Raw genomic sequence first — 27,036 nt, forward strand, 5'->3', positions numbered from 1 at the left:
ACTTTCCCCAAATGTGTTGGCGTTTTCCTTTAAACTCTAAAGGCAACTGAGGTTTCCCTCATTTGCAGTCACGTAGAGTGTACATACAGAAATAAGCATAAAAAAGGCATATAAAATCATACATCATATAAATCACAACAATAAGACAACAAGGCGAGGCAAAAAGTAAGGATAGCAAATAAATTAAAACACGTACAACTTGATTGACAATAGTTGGAGATCAAGGTTTTAAACTCTGCAACAGAGCTTTAAGGACTTTTGTTCATTCCATGAACTAGGGGCATCATAGCAAAATGCTGATTTATACACGATGGACACACAAAAATATAGAAACAATTTAAATCAAAACGTTTCATTTGAATAGAATGAAATTGATTCTTAAAATACCAATATCGATCTTGTAATCTGACTTTTTTTTCTGTGGATGTGAGAAGAAAAACGTTATTTCTAGTGTGCCTCCTGTCCTGCAGATGTCTCTAGTTTGCCTTCTACTGAACTACTATGGAAACTCTGTTGACCAAAATATGTTTTTTTTGACAACAACGGCGGGTGCTGACCCCCTGAGACCAGCACCATTAAGCCTTGTTTAATTCATATAGAAAGCAAATCGAATTGGCATGCATGCACTCCCAAATTCTCTGTCTCTCCTGCACTAGGTTCTGGTTCAGATGATCTAACTCTGTCTCTCCTGCACTAGGTTCTGGTTCAGATGATCTAACTCTGTCTCTCCTGCACTAGGTTCTGGTTCAGATGATCTAACTCTGTCTCTCCTCCAGGTTCTGTGTACCGTAGGTTTCGGTCCAGCCATGATCCTCTTCACCTATGTGGTTTCCTTTGGCTTCGCCCGCGTCCAGAGCAACAGGGACTTCTTCTCTGTGGTCTCCATGATGGTGAGTAGGGATGCACCCATATGAACATTTTGGCCAATCCAAACTGTAATTTTTCTCTACATACTGAAAGTAACATGAGAACACTGTCAAATGAAAATAATCTGTTTTTATTTATGTTCCTAAAACCTGTGTGGCACAAGCTGGTTTTATATGCAAGCCACACAGCCAGGCATAAATCGGTCATGTTTCATATAGATCCCATGGACAATGAGTATAAGGACATGTGAAGATCCAAATAAACTAGAAGCTGAACACCTTCCACGCCAGCCAAATATTCTGCTATTATTGAATTTGTGCAATTATTGGAGCTTGATGCTTGATCAATGTTGGTTTCCCAGATGTGTGTGGTGTCGGCCTCCCTGGTTCAGTTGTCCTTTGTGAGCGATAACCCGGGCCTCACCAGGAACCTGCACAATGCATTGTGTTTCTTCAACCCCCTGTACCCCCTCATGGGCTGTCTCAACTGTATCACTAAGGTAACCCCCTCCCTCATGGGCTGTCTCAACTCTATCACTAAGGTAACCCCCTCCCTCATGGGCTGTCTCAACTGTATCACTAAGGTAACCCCCTCCCTCATGGGCTGTCTCAACTGTATCACTAAGGTAACCCCCTCCCTCATGGGCTGTCTCAACTGTATCACTAAGGTAACCCCCTCCCTCATGGGCTGTCTCAACTGTATCGCTAAGGTAACCACTTTTAGTAGGGGGATACGTGAACTTTTAATAGGGGTGTATTAACACTTTGAGAGCCAGCCGTGTTTTCCTTTTTACCCCCTTGAATGCCCAAACCCACTCCAATGTTAACTTAATATCGCCTAATCTATGTTTTAAATGATGGCTATGTGTCTAATCTGCCCGTCGCTTATCAAAGACTCATTTTCCAGTCAACATTGTCATGGCAGATTGTTTTTTTATCGCTTCATTTCCGTTTGATAGCATTTTGAAAATCACTCGTTTTCGCGGAAAAAACAACCCATTCTATGATAATCGCCTTTTACTGGAATATTCTAGAACGTTGTCATTTGTCGGCCTATTTATGAATCGTTTTCAAATAAACGCTAGATGATTGATAGTATATGTGTGCGCACGCACGCTCGTGCCGCGCGCTGATAATCGCTGCTCTTATTTCCTGATGGCTTTTACAGTCAAAACAGCTATATCACATATAGGGGAAACGCTTATATATCCGTGAAAACGAGTCTGATTGTCCTAAGACTGATGACATAGATTCCTTACCTGAGATCAGATGGTATCCAAATGGTTTATTCCAATTTCCGATCGCCATTCAAAAAAATCGCTCATTTGATTGATCCATCGTGTATACAGTAAAACACATATTCGCCGCGGCACCAAGGCTCCAGAATGAACTCTGGTAGACCCCGGTTACATCAGTGAGAAGTAAAATGTGGAGTCAGAAATACTTTCTCCCATTCACTTTCATTGAGTCTAATCCAAAAGGGTGATTTACCATCTGGGAGACGATAGGGGGCGCTTTTTTCACATCTGAGCGCCTGGGGTGACTGGATCTCCAACGGTAGGCTCGCTTGATGCAATATGATTTCAGATCGCTAATAAAAAAATAATAAAAAAAAAACAGTATTCTCGTGATGGGCATTCAACCCGCGGGGGGTAAACCCGAGAAATCTCGGGCGTGGCATCCAAAGTGTTAAACATGAAGTAACATCTGCAAACGCAGTTGCTCGAACTAGGGTTTGGGGCGATATGGTCAAAGGACAGTGCCTCAGTTTCACTCACATTTATTTTGGCCGTCAAACAAAATATTTCGGCCTAGTCAGCGTTCATCAGAGCTTAACCCATTCAGTGCCGACCACGAGATTAGTCGGGTTAACTCGCCATGCGTTGAGTGCGAAAACTCGGGTTTTAATCGCTATTTCTTTTATTAGCAATATCCATACATTTTTCATCCATCCAGCCTGACGTTATCATTGGGAATGGGTCTGAGCTCGAAAAGGGCAAATACCGCCGCCTATCGTCTCCCGGATGGTATTGCAAATCATTGGATTGGATTGGATGGGACTGTGCGTCAGAGAAAAACTCCGGTCCGGGGTTTTCCCATCTCGGGCAAGCAGTATCTGTTACCACATTCACTGGGGAGGCTCGGAGCAGCTTTCGATTATGTGTTTTGGTGCTATAACGTTGGATCAATAAACGCGATCAATAATTGGAATGGCGATCAGGAATTGGATTAATCTTTTTGCAGAACATCTGATCTGAGGTAAGGACTTTATGTTACCAGTCTTGGGTTAATCAGATGTTCCTATCACCGGATTTTGTGTGTGTGTGTGTGTGTGTGTGTGTGTGTGTGTGTGTGTGTGTGTGTGTGTGTGTGTGTGTGTGTGTGTGTGTGTGTGTGTGTGTGTGTGTGTGTGTGTGTGTGTGTGTGTGTGTGTGTGTGTGTGTGTGTGTGTGTGTGTGTGTGTGTGTGTGTGTGTGTGTGTGTGTGTGTGTGTGTGTGTGTGTGTGTGTGTGTGTGTGTGTGTGTGTGTGTGTGTGTGTGTGTGTGTGTGTGTGTGTGTGTGTGTGTGTGTGTGTGTGTGTGTGTGTGTGTGTGTGTGTGTGTGTGTGTGTGTGTGTGTGTGTGTGTGTGCGTGCGTGCGTGCGTAACGTTAGCCGTATCCATGGCATGGATAATCAATTTTCAGCCCGCTTCTCTAGTGTGCATAAGTACACATACTATCGATAATCTAGTGTTTATTTGAAAACGATTCATAAATCAGCCGAAAAATGACAACGTGTTTTGTGTATTCCAGTAAAGGGCTATTATCGCGGATTTCTCTGGAATTCTCCAAAATCTCAAACTATACCTCTATTCAAAACGGTATAAAACGGAAATGTACCAATGAAAAAACAATCCGTTTCGTACATGTTGACTGCAAGCAAGTCATTGATAAGCGAGGGGTGTTTTAGACCCATAGCCATCATTTATTTTTTATCCACTTTTTCTCCTCTTTTTCTATTTTTCCTCCCATCCCAATTTTGCCGTGCCAATTCTCCCCTCCCCTGTCTTGAACGTTGCTCGCATATGCCTCCCACTGGTCGGTTGTAGGGAGGATAGAAGCCTTGCATTACATGTCCCCTCCGATACATGTGGAGTGTTTGTTTAAAGTCAGTGTGTACATGTGGATGTGTGTGCAGTGTGTGTAGATGATGGGTTGTTACATAGTGTCATTGACATTGAGCATCCTGATGGCCTGGGGATAGAAGCTCCTTCCGAGTCTCTCTGTACTGGCCATGAGACTCCGGTAGCGCTTGCCTGACTGCAGCAGTTCAAAGAGGCAGTTGTTTGGGTGACTAGAGTCTTTGATTATCATCTTATCATCCATGCAGATGATACCGCATAGTGGATACACACCCCCAGCTAGTTTGCTACAAAACTGATGTACAGTAATGGGGCCACACTCCAGTCTGTATAAGCCCAGAACTAATTGCTGAAACCTGCTCCACGGTGCAAAATAGGTTTCAGCGTTTATTTCCGGGCTTGTCCAGACTGGAGTGTGACCCCATTGACTTTGCATTGATTTTGTGGCAACTAGCCAGAGCTGTCCGGTATCCAGTATGAAGACCAGCATGGATTGTGCTGAGAAATACATCATGGTAAAGTAGGGAAGAGGGCTAGGGATTCAAAATTAAACTTACCCTTTAATACCACAAGGAAAAGTCTGCCTATTGCTGCAGATATATAGTATACTTCTAGAACATGTTAGTGATGTGTGAGAGAGGGACATAAGTAAACGGAGAGATTTTACACCTGGTGCTTTTGTTTCACACCTACAGGCCACCTTCCTGCCTTCCCTTTACGAAGAGAACTTCCTTTGGAAGAACCTGCTCATTGCCGTCGTAGCTGTATGTATTTCAGCTTAGTGCTATTTATTGAAATGTTGTTACTGAAACTTGTGTTCAGAAATATCTTCTTTGTTTTACTATGTTTTACCTCCTATCACTTTAGTCAAGTTAAAGGAACACGCCAACATTTTGGGAAATTTTCTTATCGTCTTTTCCAGAGAGACAAGAAGATAGATAACCAGTTTCCTCTCTGTGCGTTCAGTGGAAAGCTATCTGGCTGCATGTTAGCCTAGCTTAGCACAATGAATGGAAGCTGACAGTGCCGCTTAGCCTTCGGGAGAGGTGTTACTTGGACAATGCCTAGGCTAACCGGCACTGTCCGCTTCCATTCATTGTGTTAAGCTAGGCTAATGTGCAGCCAGATGGCTTTCTACTGAACGCATGGCTTTCTACTGAAACTGGTATCTATCGTCTTGTCTCTCTTTAGAGAAGACGGTGAGCTAATATCAGCATGTGATTAGGCGCGGTGTGATTAGGGAACAAGTACGTGTTGGGTGGTAATGGTTATCTGTCGTCGCCCCCAGCCCTACTTGCAGAGCATTCTGCTGCTGTTCCTGCTCCGCTGGCTGGAGATCCGCTACGGAGGGAGGACCATGAAAAACGACCAGTTCTGCAGGTGATAAATCAAACACCAATGACATGTCCAATTCATCCAATTCATTGTCCAAATGTGTTATTTTTCACATACTGTATTATAGAGACCTTTTTCAGTGGAATTGCATCGCTAAGGAACAGTGTGAGCCCAAGTTCACTTCCTGTCAGCTATTGATGCACACTCCTACGCAGAGAGTTGGACGACATTCCACTGTCAAACATCTCTGCCCAAACAGGAAGTAAACTAACCATTGACTCGTAATATTTTTCCTTAACTCATTGAGCGCCAATAACGAGATATCTCGTTTCTGAGAGCCAACACTTGAGCGCCAAAAACAAGATATCTTGTTTTTAGTTCCTTTTTTTCTATTTCCTTATTCTAAACACTCGCGCTGGCCTTTGAGTGTGGCTGGGACCTGCAATGATGATTGAATCCCGACAGGTGGCAGTATCGCCTACCTTATGAACTGCATGGGCCAGTTCAGTGAGAGCAACCAAATCACTAGGGATCACTAGGGCACTCGCAGCAGTGGCATGGCAGCAGTGAGATCTAACGTTCGACAATGGCGATCGCCTAGAGCGAACTATTGGATATTATGAAGAAGACAAAACGGATTATATGGATGATGATAAGGTGCGTTTCCACCAGACTATGTTGGACTCAGCACTTCTGGTAAATCATAAAAATACTATAGTCAAACCGGCCGATGAGGAAACCTATTCGGCTCCGTGGTATAGTCTGGCCCGAGCAGACTATAGAAGAAGAAGACGGATGAGGGCCACCTAACGTTATATGTATTGATCCTGTTCTGATTCAAGACACTTGGAGCGAGAGTGTAGTACCTGCTGACAAAGGTAGTCTATTTTACCGAACCCCATCATAAAACATGCTTTTGTAATGATCGTAGCGAGCAGCCGCGAGATTTGCACAAAACATCTCACAATCTAGAAAACCAGCCTGGATTATTGTGAAACGGGGCAATTTTTTGCGTGGTATAGAGCACAAACTAATGTATTTTTTGGGGCTTTTCTGTATTTTTCACCCATCCCAATTTAGTCGTTATGCCAATTCCCTTCCTGGTCGTTGTGCGCATTGCCCCACTGTCTGCCTGGGGGGGGGGGGGGGGGGGGGTGGTGTGTGTAGAACTACCACATGCCTCCTTCGATACATGTGGAGTCGCCAGCCACTACTTTTCACCTGACAGCGAGGAGTTTCACTGGGGGAACGTAACGCGTGCAGAGGTTCACGCTATTTCCCCCAGATCCCCTCCCTGCTGAACAGGCGCCCCGACCGACCATTAGGAGTCGCAGTTTACAACGACCAGGACACATACCCCACGGGCTTCCCACCCGCTAACACTGCCAATTGTGTTAGTAGGGACGACTGACCAAGCCGGAGGTACCGCTGACAACTGGATTCGATCCCAGAGTATCTGCGGTGGTAGGCGAGTGCTTAGTCCACTGCGCTACCCAGCCGCACCTCCTTAACATATTTGATAAATAATATTATATTATTGTTCCCCCCACATTTTGTATTCTATTTTTAAATTTTTTAAAAATGGGTTGAAAAAAGTAAAATTATTTACCGTACTTTTCGCACTATAAGCCGCACCTGACTATAAGCCGCAGCAGCTAAATTGAATGATGTGTACATATATAAGCCGCACTGGACTATAAGCCGCATGTGTTTTAATGTTTAATTACCATATGTAAGGAGTGGAGCCTGCGGCTTAATTTGACTCAACACGGGAAACCTCACCCGGCCCGGACACGGAAAGGATTGACAGATTGATTGCTCTTTCTCGATTCTGTTGGTGGTGGTGCATGGCCGTTCTTATATTGAGCTTTAAGTTCCCACCTCTACAGAGAATGACTCCCACCTCTACAGAGAATGACTCCCATTGGGACACAATACTGTCGGACAAATAACAAGAATTAACTCATTTACAAGTTGTATTAAGTTTAGCAAATAAGGGAACAGATAAATAACATTTCAATGCAGTAAAAAAAAGCAATATTTCGATTTTCGTGTTTTGTCCACATATAAGCCGCACCGTTATATAAGCCGCAGGGTCGAAAAATGGGGAAAAAAGCCGCTGCTTATAGTCTGTGCAGCCTTGTTTATTCACTGTGTCCATGGAAACGACAATGAAAGCAGCCATAAAGGTGTGGTTTCCTTACGCAGAAAAGAAATAGAACTAATGGTCTGTTTACTATTCTGATAACTACATCACTGCATGATAAATGTTAAGACAAGCTTAATTTTTTGGTTATTAGTGATACTCTGTTTCAAAGGCTGTGACGTACAGGCGTAGAGACGGGTGTTTCAGAGACTGTGATGTACAGGCATAGAGACAGGTGTTTCAGAGGCTGTGACGTACAGGTGTAGAGACAGATGTGTTTCAGAGCCTGTGACGTACAGGCGTAGAGACAGGTATTTCAGAGGCTGTGACGTACAGGCGTAGAGACAGAGGTGTTTAGCAGGCTGTGACGTACAGGTGTAGAGACGGGTGTTTCAGAGGCTGTGACGTACAGGCGTAGAGACAGAGGTGTTTAGCAGGCTGTGACGTACAGGTGTAGAGACGGGTGTTTCAGAGGCTGTGACGTACAGGTGTAGAGACAGAGGTGTTTAGCAGGCTGTGACGTACAGGTGTAGAGACGGAGGTGTTTCGGAAGCTGTGACATATAGGGTTGGTTACCGAACACTGTACTCTTAAGGGTATCGACCGAATCACGTCGGTACTACCGAGTACAGAGTCACATTGCCACATTTTGGTAGATTAAGACCCAGCAGGTAGAAAATAATACGAATTCAAATGATGCGCAATTGTCATTTCATAATGGACAGAGATCAGTTGCGACCTTCAATGACTCACAATTGTCATTTCATAATAGACACAGACCAGCACGGACCTTACATTTTTAGAAGCTATGACATCTAGCTATACAGCCCCGTGACAACTCCTCTTGCGAGTTGCGCTGTTTCTATGTGCTGTGAAAACTCCACGAGCAACGGGTCCAATGCGTCTAACATGCTTGGCATCCTCGCCATTCCTGTTTGCCCACGTCGTTGTAAAAACCTAAACTAACATGAGCTGCTAACATTAACTAAGCTGGTCCCAAACTAACCCTAGAAATGCTTACAGCGGAGAAATACATTGTGCGAGATTAGTTTCATTTTCGTGGAGCTCCAATAGTGAGGAATTGTGAGGGGCTGAGTCTCTCGCTCTCTCTCTCTCACTCACTTTCTCACTCACTCACTCACTCACTCACTCACTCACTCACTCACTCACTCACTCACTCACTCACTCACTCACTCACTCACTCACTCACTCACTCACTCACTCACTCACTCACTCACTCACTCACTCACTCACTCACTCACTCACTCACTCACTCACTCACTCACTCACTCACTCACTCACTCACTCACTCACTCACTCACTCACTCACTCACTCACTCACTCACTCACTCACTCACTCACTCACTCACTCACTCACTCACTCACTCACTCACTCACTCACTCACTCACTCACTCACTCACTCACTCACTCACTCACTCACTCACTCACTCACTCACTCACTCACTCACTCACTCACTCACTCACTCACTCACTCACTCACTCACTCACTCACTCACTCACTCACTCACTCACTCACTCACTCACTCACTCACTCACTCACTCACTCACTCACTCACTCACTCACTCACTCACTCACTCACTCACACACACACACACACACACACACACACACACACACACACACACACACACACACACACACACACACACACACACACACACACACACACACACACACACACACACACACACACTACTTAACTTCATTAGCTGAAATATTAAAAGAAATTTAAAAAAAAGTGTATCTGCTATAGGGCTGTCCCTGACTAAGGATTTGGATAGTTGACTATGATTGGGCAAAATGTGCCGTTAGTAAAAAAAAATAAATAAAAAAAGTATATATATTTTTGTATCATTCTATTTGGGCTGTGCGGGGTGCTTAATGTCTGAATGAGTCGACTGAAGGCTTCTTGTCCTCTGCAAAAGCATGCAATTGGTCCACTGATGGATACATCTTGATATTTGTCTAGACTCTAGTGTGTTCATTAGATGGGTGAAATCCTCTTTCAGTGCATCTGTGCCTGTTTTCTTAGGCAGTTAGCCTCTGGTATGCGTGCCATTAGCGTTAGCCACGCTTCTAGGCCTCTTTTCTTTTGGAAAGAATGATTAAAAAAATTATATATATATTTCTTTTTATAAATGTTTTTTTTTCTTTTTTTTTTTTACTAAGAGGTTGGCTATAAGCCATTCTCCCTTTCTGTGTGTGTGTATTGTAATATATTACATTACTGTCCCATCTCTTGGGTCTTTGGAAAGACCAGATGAGGTCAGAGGAGTTTGATAGTTTTTACTGAGGATGGCCAGATTATGTTACGTACAGGCGTAGAAGCTGCAGTCGGCCTGTTTCACTGATGTTATTATGTAAACAGAATGCATAGTGCTGTCACGTGAGAAAGGGGATACATTCCACTCTCATTCATTGAAAACGATGTGAGCTGAAGATTATTATAATTTTTTGACCAAGACTTTTACATTTTCTTACTAGTTTTCAATAAACTTCATTTATACACGTAGCACTTTTCGAAAACCTATTTGAAATCATGGATTGAAAGTGGAACGGACCTTAAACCCTGGTTACTTCTCCAAAGGATCTCATCCAAGGCCAAGCCCAAAGTGGAGAGGAACCCAGAGGAAGGGCTGAATGAAGATGAGGATGTACAGATGGAGAAGGCCAGGGTGAAGGAGGCGCTCACCTGCCAGTGCTGCGAGGAGGTTGGTCAGCTTCTTTAAGGTCTAAGGTTCAAAGTCTCTTTATCACTCAAGAATAGATGTAATGTGCAGATGGGAGATTCAGCCTTCCAGAGAGAGACATGACTGTGATAGAAATTCAAAAGACAACAACTGTCATCATAGACTTAGTATCAAACATAGTATAAAAGGATTAGAACTCCTGAGGTCATGACAAAGTGCCTTTATTGCCAAGTGACCCCTGTCTACAATTATTGTGACCTGTGTGACAAGTCACTGTACACAATACTATAATACTGTACATACATTATTACTCAGTAGTACTCATTTATATATACTCCAGTTGCCAACTTATTTTCGTTGTGCTGTATAATGACAATAAATTAATCTAAACTAAAGTAACCCTGTGTTCAGGTCAGAAAACATCTGTGAACCCCAACATTTGAAACAGAATTGAAAATAGTTGTTTCTGTATTACTGAACGCAAAAGTAACTCAAACTGCTGGTTGGCATCAAAAACAATTGCATATTACGGTCAATTTAGAACTGGTACTGTAGCAGTATCTAGTTTCTTTGCTCTGTCGAAGTGAGTTTTCTCAGTTTGGTAATGCCTTGGCTCTCAAGACTAATGGTTAAATTCAGTCTATGAACAACAGGCTTCATAGACTAAACTTGTCCAAATCACTTTATTAGGTTTTTATAACCACTGAACTCCTGTGTCGCCTTGTTTATTTATTCCTTCTTTTTTTTATTAGTCTCATTAATTCTGAGCCCCCACTCCCATGCTAAAGTGTTGGAATATTATTTTGTTGTCTGGAATCAGGGGCAGCATCTCTATTTTAAAAACAGGAAAAATGGTTTGCACTCAAACGAAACGGAAATCGTGATCCATACCATATTACCGGTATATGTATCCCCCCCGCGTGTTGCTTTTTAACAGCGGAGGAGTGCAAGAATGTGACAATGTGACCATGTGACCGCGGCAGCGCGAGAGAGCGGCAATGCGGAAATAGGCTGTCTATTGCCATTCTCTAAGACAAACGCTAACCTTAACCAGCTCCTTAACAGCGCCTAAACTTAACCTTTCTAACCTTAACCAACTCCGAAACAATGCCTAACCTTAACCTTAACCTTAACCATGCCTAACCTTAACCTTAACCATAGAAAGAATATTGCCATTCTCTAAGACAAACTCTAACCTTAACCAGCTCCTTAACAGCGCCTAAACTTAACCTTTCTAACCTTAACCAACTCTGAAACAATGCCTAACCTTAACCTTAACCTTAACCATGCCTAACCTTAACCGGCGAAAGAATACACGTTAAAAAATAAAAAAATTTATGGGATTCGAACTTGAAACCAACGGACCGCAGGACCGCCGCGCTGCCAGGTGAGCTAAGCTTCTAATGAGAATCATGGCGGTTTACGGCTAAATAATGCCGCAAGCTCTGCCGCTCCGCTCTGCGGTTGCCGCGCCTGCCGCGGGGCGTGTCGCAGCCAATCAGGGAAAATGCGGAAGCATTCGGCGCACTCCTTCGCTGTTAATAAGCAATAGGCATCCCCCCCCACAATATCACCACCCCCATCGCCTGTTTCCTGTCCAATAGAAACCAGTGGTTGTGGTGAGTAACCTGAGGAAACAGTACAAGGGAAAGAGAGACGGTTTCTTTCTCCACAAGAGGAGGAAGGTGGCCACGAAGAACATCTCCTTCTGCGTACGCAAAGGTACATTCACACACTCTCATCGGCTCACTTCATGGTTTATCATTATGTAAATGACAAAAATTAAAGATTATGTAAATGACAAAAAAAAATTATATGCATTAGGGGTGTAACGGTACACAAAAACCACGGTATGGTACGTACCTCAGTTTTGAAATCAAGGTTCGGTACGGGTTTTCGATACAGTGGGGGAAAGTTTGGCTTTCCATGTTCCACTCAGGGGTGATGTAGTGTGCAGTAACTAATTGTACTTGTAGGGCTGTCAACGAATATTCTATATTGAAATTAATAATCGACTTGTAAAATTTTCTTTTTTTATAATTATATTAGATTGTGAAAAAAACAGCCCCCGGCGGTGGGCGGTCGTTAGTGGTTAACATACCGTTGTATTCGTTCGGTACACTACACAGCTGTTCGGTAGGGTACGGTACACACTGAAACAGTTCGGTTCGGTATGGATACGTGTACCTTTACACCCCTAATATACATTTATTATTTGAACGGCTTAACTTAAGGCCATATATGTACTTGATGTTTGTTTGTTATGTTGCATATTTGAAATAAACATCAATCAATTATCAACCTCAGATGTTAGCTCCTCCCCTATTTGTGTTCATCAAGTTTTTCAATATATTATTATTATTGTTGTTTTTTTCCCCTGATGAAGGTGGTCTTATGGCTGAAAGCTAGGCTTTTGTTTCATTTAAAGAAACGTGTGTGGACCTAAAGTGTGCAGAACGGTCTTTCCCAATAATTTACCTCATTTAGAATTTCAACGATAACTATATCAAACAGTTGTGATTGGAGGATCAAGAAAATAGGGCGGGGGTTTGAGATACTGTAGGTCAATTGAGTGAAAAGAAAACTGAAGAATGTCAACATTGGACCCAACATTGGAATGCAACACATTAGAAGCTAATGCATTATCAAATACACAGTATATGTCACACCAAGGTACAATATCACTTTAAATAGTCAGATTTGACTGTTCTTACACTATGATTGGACTGTGCAGCGAAACACATGAGGAAACCCTACTGTATGAACTACGGTCTGCATTAAGGCTGAATAATATAGAGAGAAATATGATACTGTATACATTTTCTACAGATATTGCAATTGCCTTCACAATATTAGAGGGAATGGTATATTTTCAAGACTGTACCAAACAAAGATTTTTCCTTTAAGTCTGTAGAATATGATTTGTAGATCAGGGCATCTTTGCAGCACCACAATTTACTTAATCTAAACTGATATTTTGACACATTTCGCCTTCGTCGAGTATTGCATCCACCTGCGGTGTGGATATTACACTTAAGCAATAATACACTCGAACCCGTGGTATGTCATGAATATTGCCACGGCTGTGATGCGCCCGCAGCCACGAGAACGAAGCTCGAGTGGCGTAGGCATCACAGAGTGGCAATATTCATGACATACCACGGGTTCGAGTGTATTATTGCTTTTATACAGCAAGTTGCACTGTCAGGAGAAATATAGGATGAATGCAGACAATTCTGGAGTCTTTTATATCGATTTCAGTGAACTTGGCGTAGAATTTTTTTTCCTAAAGATGTCTCGTTGCTATGGCATTTCAAATGGAGTAGGCTATCAACCAGCTTGGCAACGCAAACGAATGACGTATTCATCTAATTTAAAGTACCCGTTAACTATAAACGAGTGGATTGATATAGAGGATGGGCCTACATCTAACGGTATTCATAAAAACAGCATTATTAGACATGCCAATCCTCGTTTATAGTTAATCTATCTAGGTCGTCCTCAGACGGGCCCTCCATCGGTGCTTCCAGTCATCCCGATCCTCCATACATCTGGCTAGCTCGCCGGTGCATTCTGTTCCCGCATCTCTCCTGAGTACGTCCACGTAGGTTAATGTGGGGCGTCCTCGTGATCGATGCCCGTGTGTTGGTTCCCACAGCACAAGTTTGCTGGTTGGCAGCTCATGGTGTCTCTGGCAGTGACCTGCCAGTCTCATTCTCCTGACTGCCACTTTATCGCTCACCTTTAGCACCCCCCCATACAAGTTTGCATTAGTGACATGCTCATCCCTGTTGATGTTGAGCACCACACGCATCATTCTGGTGTAGCACCCATCCAAGGACTTCTGCAGGGTGGGCTTCAAGGTCCAGCATTCACTGCCATACAAAAGGACAGACTCGTTTATAGTTAAGGGGTATGTTAAATCAAACGTAACGTCCGCAGAGTAGGTCATGTTGACTGTTTCCGTTTGATGAATGGCAGTTGAAACTTTCTACAACATTCTAAAGCCAGCGCAGTGGTATATTCATGGTGATTTAACCGTGAGTGTATCATGAATATACTCACGGCTTAGAACGCTCTCGACCAATCACAATGCGTGGTCGGACCTACAGTACCTGTTGTATAATAGGCCATTATTGCAATTTCAATCATTCTTTTAATGAATTGTTCAGCCCTAGTCTAATTAACCTCCTATGATCTGTGGCGTTTCCCCAGGTGAGGTTCTCGGGCTGCTGGGTCCTAACGGAGCAGGGAAGAGCACCATCATGCACATGTTGTCTGGTGACACAGACCCCACGGCTGGCCAGGTACACTGTGCCCTTTACCCAGCTTCCTCTCTACTGTATAGATACAGGGTCAAATGGAATTGCGTCGTTGGGGAACAGTGTTGGCTCCAAGTTTACTTCCTGTTGGCAGTGTTTGCTAATAACAATAGCAGAAACGATTTGTTGGACACAGTAACTAAGGGAGGCAGGAACTTTTAAATTGTGCCTGTTTGTGTCCCCCTGTGCCTCAGGTGCTGATGGGGGACTACAGTACAGAGTTCCGTCCGGTGGACAACCCCCTGGAGCACGTGGGCTACTGCCCCCAGGTCAACCCCCTGTGGCCTCGCATCACTCTGCAGGAGCACCTGGAGATCTATGCTGCCATCAAAGGCCTCCGAGGACAGGATGTCCCAGGCATCATCAAACGGTAAGTCCTCACCATCCAGCCCTTCTGCAGTGGAGGGTATTATGCAAGAAACTCGGGAATTTGTATTTGTTTGTTTATGCAAGTAGGCTTGTTAAAACCTGGCTTGTTAATAACGTACACTTCTTGCCTTAACTACCTAAGACAGGTCTACAGCTAACGGCTAACAGCTTAATGTTAACCAGGTGCTAGCAATGTTGAGACTGTTGTTTGTGACTGAAATATAATATATTTTCCTGGTGCTTCAAGCTAATTCTTGCATTTGCACTTGGTATCAATGAAAAGCAACAAAAAAAAAGGATTCATATGATACGATATGATGAAGGTACGTTCAAATACAACGCAACATTTTATTTAGAGGCATCGCCAGGCGAGATCGAGAAAACAGGTATATCTTCAAGTTCAAGTTCAAGTTCTTTAATAGTTGTCATACAGAAGTACAGAATACTTTCATACAAAATGCTTCTTACTGTTACGCTCCAGAGACTGTGCTAGACAAGATAGTATCAAATAACATAATATAGCATGTAATTTAGAAGAAGAGAAATGAGGTCACAGTGTTCGGTATAGACATATGTACAATGTTCTGAGTTACCATATAATATACAATACTATGCAGTGTACTAATGTACAGTACTATCTAGTGCAAAGCAGAAATGGGATGAGGTACAATTTTAGGTACAATTTACAGTAAGGTGTACGAGTTGTAGTGCAATCCTTCATCAATAAATATAAAGTGTGGGGAGTGGGTGCTACAGTGTGTTTGTTTAAAGTGGGTGTGTGCTATAAAGTGTGTGGAGTGGGTGCTACAGTGTGTTTGTTTAAAGTGAGTGTGTGCGTGTGGATGTGTGTGCTATGTGCGTTTGGTGGTTGTTGTTGTGTAGTGTTCATTCATTGTTCGTTTAGCAGCCTGATGGCCTGGGGATAGAAGCTTCTTCTGAGTCTTTCTGTGCTCGCCTTGAGACTCCGGTATCGCTTGCCTGACCGCAGCAGTTCAAAGAGGCAGTTGTTCGGGTGACTGGAGTCTTTAATGATTCTCTTAGCCTTGCCCGTGCAACGCTTGTTGTAAATGTTCTGGAGGGTGGGGAGCCCCCCTCCAATTGTGCGTTCGGCTGAACGTGTCACTCTTTGTAGTCTGCTTCGGTCTTGTGCAGTGCTATTCCCAAACCAGGAGGTGATGTTGCCGGTCAAGATGCTCTCTATTGTACATGAGTAGAAGTTCTTAAGGATCTTCTGACTGACTTGGAACTTCCTTAGGCGCCTGAGGAAGTAGAGGCGTTGTCGTGCCTTCTTCACAACACTGTCAATGTGTGTGGTCCATGTCAAGTCCTCGGATATGTAGGCTCCGAGGTACTTAAAGCTGTTGACTCTCTCAACCGGTGCCCCGTCGATGCTGAGGGGGCTGTAGTCCTTGACCCCCGACCTCCTGAAGTCCACAATCATCTCCTTTGTTTTGCTGACGTTCAGGGAGAGGCTGTTTTCCTGGCACCATCCCGCCAGGACCTTGACCTCTTCCAGGTAGGCCCTCTCGTCGTTGGCAGAGATCAGGCCCACCACCACTGTGTCGTCAGCAAATTTGATGATTGTATTGCTACTCCGCTGAGCCACACAGTCGTGTGTGTACAGGGAGTAGAGGAGGGGACTCAGAACACAGCCCTGGGGGGCCCCTATGTTGAGGGTGATGGATGAGGAGGTGCAGTTGCCTGCTCTCACCACCTGGGGTCTGCCAGTCAGGAAGTCCAAGACCCACTGGCAGAGGTCATAGCCCAAGCACAGGTCCCTGAGCTTGGCTATGAGTATGGAGGGGACTATGGTATTGAATGCCGAGCTGTAGTCGATGAATAGCATTCTCACATAGTTCCCCTGCCTCTTGTCCAGGTGTGATGCTGCTGTGTGCAGCACATGGGCTATGGCGTCCTCCGTGGACCTGTTGGGGCGGTATGCAAATCTTAATGGATATGAAATAGAATGCTCAGTAGATATTGAATAGTTTACATCCATCCAAGTTCCATCTCCCCGTCTATCGAAGTCCGTAACCTGGGCGTCACCCTCGACTCCACACTTTCATTTCACTCCCACATCAAATCCGTTACCAAGTCTGCCTTCTACCACCTCAAAAACATCTCCCGTCTCCGACCCTCACTCTCAGATTCTGTGGCTGTGACCCTGATCCACTCATTTATCACCTCCCGGTTGGACTACTGCAACGGAGTCCTGTTTCGGGGTACCCAGCAAAGTCCTGGTCAGGCTCCAGTATGTACAGAACTCAGCTGCCAGGTTCTCACTCACACCAAGCCCTGGCAGCTCATCACCCCCACCCTCATCCACCTCCACTGGCTCCCAGTCAAGTTCCGGATATCCTTCAGCCTCCTGCTCCTCACCTACAAGTCCCTCCATGCCCTCGCCCCCCGATACCTGTCTGATCTCCTCCACCAGCACACTCCATCCCGGAACCTACGATCCTCTGATCTGGGTCTCCTCTCCATCCCTCGCACCAGGTTGCAGACTTTAGGTGACAGAGTTTTCAGCGTGGCATCCCCTACCCTCTCTCCCCCCTGTAATCCGCAACGCCCCAACCCTGGACACCTTCAAAACTGTTCTCAAAACCCACCTTTTCACCAAGGCTTTTCCCCATTAGTTAGTTTACATTCGATTAGGTTTCATTATCCCTTACCTGCCCTCATCCCCCCTCCTTTTCCCCCTATTGCCCCCTTTCCCTAGCCCTCTTAATTGTGAAGCGAGCTTGGGTTTCCTGAAAGGCGCTATAGAAATTTTATTTATTATTATTATTTAGAAATGGTCTAGTTCGCGTTGTATCTGAACGTATCGGTCAGGTGGCATCACTTATTCTTTTGTCTTTTTGCTGTGCGACCCCTGTGTTTCCCCCTCAGTGTGGTGAACGCTCTGGAGCTGAAGGATCACCTGAACAAGCAGGCCAAGAACCTATCAGCAGGCATCAAGAGGAAGGTGAGAGGAGCTTCCAGCTTTTTTAAACCATATCGGTTAGGAGTATATATTCATGTACATTCCTGAAGAGTTACTTTCTTAAAGGTGCTATAGATAACATTCAGCCACTAGATGTCACACTGACTAGACCACCGTCATTTATCCAATCAGGTGCATTCCACATGGGGAAGTAGGAAGGGGATACATGGTGTGAAACATACATTTTGGACCTGCAACATTTTTTTCAATGATAAATCACTATATTTTTTGGGGGAAAAGCAATACTTTTATTTTGCACCTTTCTAAAAGCTCTGTGGATGTATTCTTTTTTTTATGATTACTCTAGTCTACATAAAACTTTTCTATATAGCACCTTTAATCCATTGTAATGCATATCTGTTTTACTCCTGTGTTTACAAATATTCCCAATGTGAACAAACCTTTTACAGCCACAAAATACAGCAAATAAAATTTTCCTTTTTGGTACTTTTTACTAGTAACCCGTTTATTTACATCACTGATTCGTCCTTCAATACCAGAACTAACTTCTTTTTTTGACCTACTTTTTCTCCTCCTTTTTCTGTGATTTATTTTTTTCTCCCATCCCAATTTCCTCTCGTGCCAATTCTCCCTCTCCTGTCCTGATCGTTGCTCGCAAGTGCCCTCCACTGGACGGTCGTAGGGAGGGTAGAACCCCATCACATGTCCCCTCCGATACATGTGGAGGCAGCCAGCCAGCCACATCTTTTCACCTGCCAGCGCGGACTCTCATTGGCGAGGTGTAATGTGTGGGAGGCTCACACTGCCCCCACCATCTCCTGTCTTTGCTGTGCAGGTGCCCTGACCGACCTGTAGGAGTCACTGTTTACAACGACCAGATTACCACCCATCGACTTCTCTCCCACTCCCGCTGACTCTGCCAATTGAGTCAGTATGACGGCCGGCCCAAGCCGGAGGCAACGCTGACAGCCGGATTCGATACCGGTGTCTCTTGCGTTGGTGACGAGCACAATGTCCGCTGCGCCACCCAGCCGCCTTCAGAACTAACTTCTTAAACTATCTGGAAATTGTCTTCACTTGGGACACTTTGGAAAATAATTAATTATGCCCCGTTGGTGTTCAGATCTGGGGTATGGTACAGTACAATCAATAATTCAGCGAAGCATTATGAATAAAAGATAGAATAGATGAAATATCTTATCCCAGCCGCTTTCCACCGCTGTGGAATGATAACCAGGGGTCATTGTGTAAACCGCTTAGCCGTGCACAAGCGTACATACAACCCCTTTTGTGTTCCCTTTCACTAAATGCTTTCCGTCTTTGTTCCGTTGCTGTACACATGATTGATTGGCCTGGTATCCCACTTGTTCACCAGCTGTGCTTCGCCTTGAGCATGATTGGGAATCCTCAGATCGTCTTGCTGGATGAGCCCTCTACAGGAATGGATCCCAAGTCCAAACAGCGCATGTGGTGAGATATTAATTTATGAGTCATGCTCGATAATGGAAAACATTAGGAACACTTTTCACAATAGAAAACCTCTTTTGCACAAACCGTGTTGGTTGTCTCAAGGTTGAAAGTAATCCCTCTTGAATGTGTCTCCTCTCCATCTATCTATCCATCTATCGCAGTCATCTTTTGTCCAATGACCCCAAACTATAATAGTCTATAAGGTTCAGTTAAATTAATGGATTGGATCTCTACTCCAGATCAATAGATACTTAAAGGATATAAAAGGAAAGGGGGTGGGCTACATTCAGTATGATTGTGATCTTCAACCGGAACCAGGGGAACAATCCGATGAAAATTTGAAGAAAAGAAAGTCCAAGTCAACTCTTCTTAAGTTAAAAAAGCCTTTATTTTATGACTACCGGTAGTTCATTATGAACGTTAAAAGCACCAACACGTTTCGGCCCATTCAGGCCCTTAATCAGGGTGTATGTGTGAGCAATTGACAGGTGCTGTCTAATACTTAAGATACTTAAAGGACTCATAATTAGTATTGGCAGAGAAAAATAAATTATATAGATGTAGGAGTGGGTGGTATGGCCTAAAATTTATATCACGGTATATTTTGAATTTTGGACGGTAATGGTATATATCACGGTTTATTTGTTTTCCTTGTAATAATAATAATAATGGACAATGCAAATCTATCTAATATTACCAGACAACATCCTACAACAAACAATCATGGAGCCATCGGTCTCGTTCTGCTTCATAACGTTATTCACAGGGTCTTTCTTGGGCAGTATTGTATGTCCTGATGATAATCCATGACCAGCCAGTCCTTTAATAATCACCAGCCTGTTGATTCATCTGCTCCGACTCGTTTGTCTTTTTTACATTTCACCAGTTTGCCACCATGTTGCCTACTTCACGAGCGTTCGGAAGCAACTTTATATTCTAACTAATTCTTCTTTGATTGCATCGGGAACGGGAGCTCCCGCATCACGCTGGCTGCTCTCCATTTCAGAAAGCATGTGTTTGTTTATGTCGAGGTTTACGTTGCACTACTCGCATTAGCAAACTTTTTGACATGTCTTTTTCCACAAACTAGTTTATTATGTTTTAATGGCAGCGCACAGTTTGCCAGATTTATGCGTTACATTTGTAAATGTGAAAAGGCCTAAACATAGCGTCAAATTTCTACCTTGGCACAGATTTCTACCGGTATACCGGTTCAACCGTTATACCACCTATCCCTAGTGTAGAGCGAGGCATCATTTAGCTGTCATCAAATTAGGAGCCAGCTCCTTGACTTTATCCTTGTACCTTGTTTGTAGGAGGGCCATCCGTGCTGCATTCAAGAACCGGCAACGAGGAGCCATCTTGACCACACACTACATGGAGGAGGCTGAGGCGGTGTGTGACCGTGTGGCCATCATGGTGTCTGGACAGCTGAGGTTAGTGTGACCGTGTGGCCATCATGGTGTCTGGACAGCTGAGGTTAGTGTGACCGTGTGGCCATCATGGTGTCTGGACAGCTGAGGTTAGTGTCTGGACAGCTGATGTTAGTGCCCATTATTGTGATAGGATTTAGTCCGTTACATGTCAAAATCGAATTGCATTTTGTTGTTACAGTACCAAAAAAAAGTGTGTTCTTCAGGAATGAAGAAACTAAGGACTAAATGAAACAGCGGGTTATGTTATTTTATTTACGGGTCATGAACCTAATGAAACGGCAGGTTATGGGGGCGGCTACGTGGCGTAGTGGGCAAGGCGCTCGCCACGAATGACGGAGACGCTGGGCTTGCCTGTTCGAGCCCAGCGCTCCACATTGCTTTCAGTTTAGCTGGTCGTTCATACTAATACACATTGGCCGTATTAGGGGGTGGGAAACTGATGGGTGGGGATCGGGCGTTGTGGACAGCGACTCCTACAGGTCGGTTGGTGCGCCTGCGCAGTAGAATCAGGAAGTGTCGGGGGCAGCGTGAGCCTCCCATGCGTTACTCCTCGACACTGAGAGATCGAGCTGCGCAGGTGAAAAGATGCGACTGCTGTTACCTCAAGTACCGGAGGGGACTTGTGCTATGTATGACTTAGTCCACATTGCAGCCGGCTTGTGGGAGGCAAGAAACAGCGTTCGTGACAGGGGAGGGTTGAATTGGATGATACGAAATTGGGATGGGAGAAAATATAGAAAATGGGAGAAAAAGTGGATAAAAAAAAATGAAACAGCAGGTTATGTTATGTTATTTATGGGTCATGAACCTAATGAAACCGGGTTATGTTATTTTACTTATGGATCATAAACCTAATGAAACAGCGGGTTATTTTATTTATGGGTCATGAACCTAATGAAACGGCGGGTTATGTTATTTTATTTATGGGTCATGAACCTTTGCTCAGAGCTATGTTAACACATTGAGTGCCACGGACACGTTTTGTCGTTAGTTCATGCCGTCCTTTGAGTGCCCCCGACGCTATATAGCGTTTGTTTGTCTTTTCTTTTTTTATTGGCGATTTTAATTCATATTTCATCAATCAAGCCTCGGGTTAGTGCTGCAGAGTCTCTCTGAGCTCAATTGGGAAGATACCGGCCCCTATCGTCTCTCCCTGTGGTACTGCACCCCATTACTTTACACTGATGCAGGGGGGGTGGCCAGTTTGATCATTTTACTTTTCCGTCAAGCCAACTGAAGGATCGATTGTGCTCGCCGGCCCGGAAAACATGTGGATTATGTATTTACAGGACCCAACACTGTAATCAATAAGCGTGATTGAGATTTGGAATGGCGATCAGGAATTGGAATAATCTTTTTGGATAACATCTGATCTCAGGTAAGGAATTTATTTGACCAGTCTTAGGATAATCAGAGCTGTTTTGACCTATCAGCGTTTGCCCTATGCGTGTGTGTGTGTGTGTGTGTGGCTGTGATCGCTGATGAGGAAATGAGAGAATCTATTTTTCAGCCCGCCTCTATAGCGTGCATAAGTACACATATACTATCGATAATCTAGTGTTTATTTGAAAAAGATTCATAAATAGGCCGAAAAATTACAACGTTTTTGTGTATGCTAGAATATTCCAGTAAATGCCTTTTATCACGGAATCTATATATTTTCCTGAAAAACGAGGGCTTTTCAAAATGCTATAAAACGAAAATGAACCGATAAAAAGAAAAAAAAAGAAAAAAAAATATCCGTTTCGACAATGTTGACTGCAAACAAGTCATTGATAAGCGACGGGCAGATTAGACACATAGCCATAATTTAAGAGAGAGATTATGCGTTCACAACGCTATCATTGAAGTGGGTGCTGGCATTTAACCATGTTTCCCATGTTAATGGCTGGCACTCATGTGAAATGGGAGAACTTTTATTTTATGACACTTTCTACTTGTAATGTTGTGCTGTCTCTGGTGACTAAGAGATGACGTGGTGACTGTCCCTCCCCGCCAGGTGTATCGGCACCATCCAGCACCTGAAAGGGAAGTACGGCCGAGGCTACAGCCTGGAAATCAAGCTCAGAGAGGAGCTGACGGGTCTCCAACAAGTGGCGCTGTTGCACAAGGAGATCCTCCGAATGTTCCCCCATGCAGCCAGGCAGGAAAGGTATGGTGTGTGTATGTGTGTGCTACAAAATAAGACGTCGACATCGACGCGATGTAATGGAACATTTAACAGCTTCCAGTGAAATGTTTCGAAACATTGATACAATACTTTTTAATAGATTCTTTTTTTGGAATGGACTTTATTCGATTAAGTTGATTATTCGTGAAGAGATGCTGATGTCTGCGTGCGCTGCCTTGCAGTTTTGCCACTTTGATGGTTTACAAGATCCCCATGGAGGATGTCAAGTCACTGGCCAAGTCCTTCTCTCAGTTAGAGAGTGGTGAGTCACTGCTGGTCTCTCTCTCTCTCTCCCTGTCTCTGTGTGTATATCTGTCTGTCTCTATTTCTTCCGGTCTATCTTTCTCTGTCACTATCTGTGTCGCACACTCACTCACTCGTTCTCTGTCCGCCTGCCTGCCTGCCTGCCTGCCTGTCTCTCTCTCTCTCTCTCTCTCTCTCTCTCTCTCTCTCGCTCTGTTTCTCGCTCTGCCTGTCTGTTGGTCTGTGTGTGTCTCTCTCTCTCTCTGTTTCTCGCTCTGCCTGTCTGTTGGTCTGTGTCTCATTCTCTCTCTCTCTTTCTCGCTCTGCCTGTCTGTTGGTCTGTCTCTTATTCTCTTTCTCACTCACGCTCTCTCTCTCTATCCGTCTGTTGGTCTGTATGTCTCTTTCTCCTTTTTCTCTTCCTTTCACTCTCTGTCCGCCTGTCTCTTTCTCTGTTAGCCTGTATGTCTCTCACTCGAATACACTCTCTTTCAATCTTTCTATCTATTGGTCTGTGTGTGTCTCTCTCTCACGTTGACTAACACCTTCAGTGAACTCTACTGACCTCTTGTCCTGATGTCCTCCTGACTAATGTCCCTCTCTACTCTGCCCACAGCAAAGCAAAGCTTCAACTTTGAAGAGTACAACTTCTCCCAGTCTACCTTAGAGCAGGTAGGCACTCTTTGTTCTTTTACTAATTACATCTAATAATAGAATATGGTCTACGCTGCACACTATAGCCGAGGTGGCGACACACGCAAAACAAAGTAATAGAAATGCCACTCTACTTGGAGTTAGAGAATCCAACATTTAATTTTGGGCCTCAGCGGCTGAGAAAGTAAAGGCCATGACTTCTTTTGTAAGGTCTGTGGCAAATTTATTTTATACTCTGTTTTTATTATTTTTATTATTTCTATTTATTGTCATTATTGTTATTATTATTACTGCTGTTATTGTCCTGTGAAGTCTTGTTTATTATTGTTGTTTATTATTATTATTATTATTATTATTATTATTACTGTATTGTGTTTTGTCTTGTTTCATGTGGAAGGCAAAAAGAAAATAATTAAAAGATTTGATCACAAAAAAAGAAATTACACTCTACTCGGACTGTTCGGTGCCATATCCAATTATTAGAGAGCTCAATAAGAAAATAAGTTTGTAATGAATTCTGAACTACTACTAATTCACATGATTAACTCATTCACTTCCAACAACGAGTATACTCGTTATTGGCCACCAATCGTTGGACGCCAACAACGAGTATACTCGTTATTTGATCGTTATTTCTTTTATTCGCTATTTCCATTCATTATCCATCCAGGCAGGCTGGTGTTACCATATGGAATGAGTCTGAGATCGCAAAAGTCCAATACCGCTGCCTGGTGGTATGCGGACAGTGTTGCTCTTCCTTTGAGACTCTGTGTATGGGGCTGTGCGTTGATGAAATACCTCCGGGCGGACTTTTCTAGTAACCTGAACCAAGGGCTTCACCCGATCGCATTGAACGGCTTTCGGGACCCCCGATTCATTATGCTGTTGTGGGTTATGTCGTGGGCCAAATGGACATACGATCTACCAGATGGCAATCAAATAATTGGAATATTCTTTTTGGAATCCCACCGGCCACAGGTAAGAGCAATTTAACGTACATTTCAGCTTGATTGTGCCTTGTTTTCATAGCCATCGCCCTGATCAGCGTACGTTGTTGTACTAACGAATGCCGTTATTGACAATCAATTAATCAGAAACTACCCCCTCCCCCCTTTCATGCATTCATGATGGAACATTATATACCGATCATATGCATTTGATTTTTTTATTATAGCGTGTATAGGGACGAAATGCCAATGGATTAAGTAATAATATACGTTGCAGGCTATTACTAGCCTCCCAGGAATAGACCTAAGCCACGCCCCCTTTGAAAACTCGGACAAACAAAGTCGACCGTGAATGACTGTTGACGATTGCCGCTGGGGGAGCTCAAGTTCAATTGTCAGATTTACCACAGCAGGTAATAGACCTGTTTTTTAAAGATGACACAAATATTTCATCTAGAAGCAGACAGAGAGGGTTACAATATGCAGTGGAAAAGTACGTTCATGAGATACATTTACCTTAGACCTCCATGGTGATGCAAGCATTAGCTATAGATAACGTGCAGGCGGCTACGTGGCATAGTGGGCAAGGCGCTCGCCACGAAATCTGGAGACGCTGGGCTTGCCTGTTCGAGCCCAGCGCTCCACATTTGCTTTCAGTTTAGCTGGTCGTCCGTACTAATACACATTGGCCGTATTAGGGGGTGGGAAACTGATGGGTGGGGATCGGGCGTTGTGGACAGCCACTCCTACAGGTCGGTTGGTGCGCCTGCGCAGTAGAATCAGGAAGTGTCGGGGGCAGCGTGAGCCTCCCACGCGTTACTCCTCGCCACTGAGAGATCGAGCTGCGCAGGTGAAAAGATGCGACTGCTGTTACCTCAAGTACCGGAGGGGACTTGTGCTATGTATGACTTAGTCCACATTGCAGCCGGCTTGTGGGAGGCAAGAAACAGCGTTCGTGACAGGGGAGGGTTGAATTGGATGATACGAAATTGGGATGGGAGAAAATATAGAAAAATGGGAGAAAAAGTGGATCAAAAAAAAAAAAGCTATAGATAACGTTAGCTAGCTAGCTACTCTCAAGCATTACTTACAGTTGACTTGATTGAAGATTACAAGAACTATGACGATAATCCATGATTACTACTATTGCTGATTGGTATTCTTGGCTGGAAGTTAGACAGCATACTCACAACATACCAGATCTGGTTGATGTTTGTCAACCTTATGTTAGGGATCCTCTCTGACACAATTTTAAATTTCTTTATCTTTGATATAGCACGTTCAACATGTATCCTGTGTTCAGCCACTTTTTTTTGTCAGGCAGACATCTGTAGAGGGCATCTGCCTTTTTCCTCTGACGAAGGGTGGGATGTTTATTTCAAGTCCAATTTCTTGTAGGTCATTTTCAATTAAAAATCTTTTATCTACCATAAGCCCATCCCCTTCCTGCAGATAGCCATGTTTAAGCAGATTTTTCATTTGCTTAATAAAGTTGCTCTGCCTAACTATTTCTGTGTCAGACATAGATCCAGTGAAAAGAGTTGAACAAAATATTACAGAACCTCGTGGATCACATGCTATGAGGGATTTCAATGTGTTTGCAGACTTGTAGGTTGAGTAGCTTTGGAAGTTGGGGTTTGAATTTTTTACTCTGTACAGTCTAATATTGCCATCGTTGTGGGAAATTCCTCTCTGTACTTTCCTGGCATTTGTGCCATTATTATGTCTATGAGGCCATGCGGGTAGTTCCCCTAGAACTGTGAACATGTAGTCCACCCATGCGTTGAACAAAGTACCAACACTTCGTTCATCAATCATAAATCTAAATGCCAAATCTTTTAAATCATGATTTTGTCTCAGTTTCATAAGAACAAGCAAGAGCTCCACACGCAGGGGCATTGTGTTAATTTGCCAATCACTTCTGCTATATGTCAATGGGACTGAAGTTTGCTGTGCTGTTTCACTGCTAGGTATACTAAACACAGTACATAGATTATTGAATTGATCATTAGTGAATCCAGTGACATATTTGAAATAGGCTGGTACACGGCTGTGCTGCAAGACCTCTGATGTTAATCTATTTGGTACTTGATTATGTGTCAGAACAGTATTTATACTCGTCATTGATTCGATTTGAGCTTGTTGATTTCTCAATCGTTCATCTCGCTCCTCTTGTCCACCTTCTTCCATTGGGGGAGGCTGCTCCACAGGCCGGCAGAAGTGCTTTGAGGGGAAAAGACAGTTAGCAAACGTTAAGTTAGCTAAAAACACCAGCTAACTAGCGAGGACGAAAAGTCA

At 43.8% G+C, this 27,036-nt stretch overlaps 1 protein-coding gene across 1 annotated transcript in view; it reads left to right on the forward strand.

Moving 5' to 3' along the window:
- Window positions 1-27,036, forward strand: part of abca5 (ATP-binding cassette, sub-family A (ABC1), member 5) — a 116,948-nt gene that overhangs the window by 86,698 nt on the left and 3,214 nt on the right. Inside the window, exons 24-37 of the mRNA XM_084322613.1 lie at window positions 777-890; window positions 1,229-1,366; window positions 4,685-4,753; window positions 5,278-5,369; window positions 10,081-10,204; window positions 11,788-11,905; window positions 14,399-14,490; window positions 14,700-14,875; window positions 17,764-17,839; window positions 19,194-19,288; window positions 20,605-20,724; window positions 22,724-22,876; window positions 23,077-23,156; window positions 23,754-23,809. Of these exons, the coding sequence (XP_084178739.1) occupies window positions 777-890; window positions 1,229-1,366; window positions 4,685-4,753; window positions 5,278-5,369; window positions 10,081-10,204; window positions 11,788-11,905; window positions 14,399-14,490; window positions 14,700-14,875; window positions 17,764-17,839; window positions 19,194-19,288; window positions 20,605-20,724; window positions 22,724-22,876; window positions 23,077-23,156; window positions 23,754-23,809 (1,503 nt within the window). The remainder of the gene's footprint in view (window positions 1-776; window positions 891-1,228; window positions 1,367-4,684; window positions 4,754-5,277; window positions 5,370-10,080; window positions 10,205-11,787; window positions 11,906-14,398; window positions 14,491-14,699; window positions 14,876-17,763; window positions 17,840-19,193; window positions 19,289-20,604; window positions 20,725-22,723; window positions 22,877-23,076; window positions 23,157-23,753; window positions 23,810-27,036) is intronic.

Source organism: Notolepis coatsorum (genome assembly GCF_963971535.1).
Source record: "Notolepis coatsorum genome assembly, chromosome: 10".
Classification (NCBI taxonomy): domain Eukaryota; kingdom Metazoa; phylum Chordata; class Actinopteri; order Aulopiformes; family Paralepididae; genus Notolepis; species Notolepis coatsorum.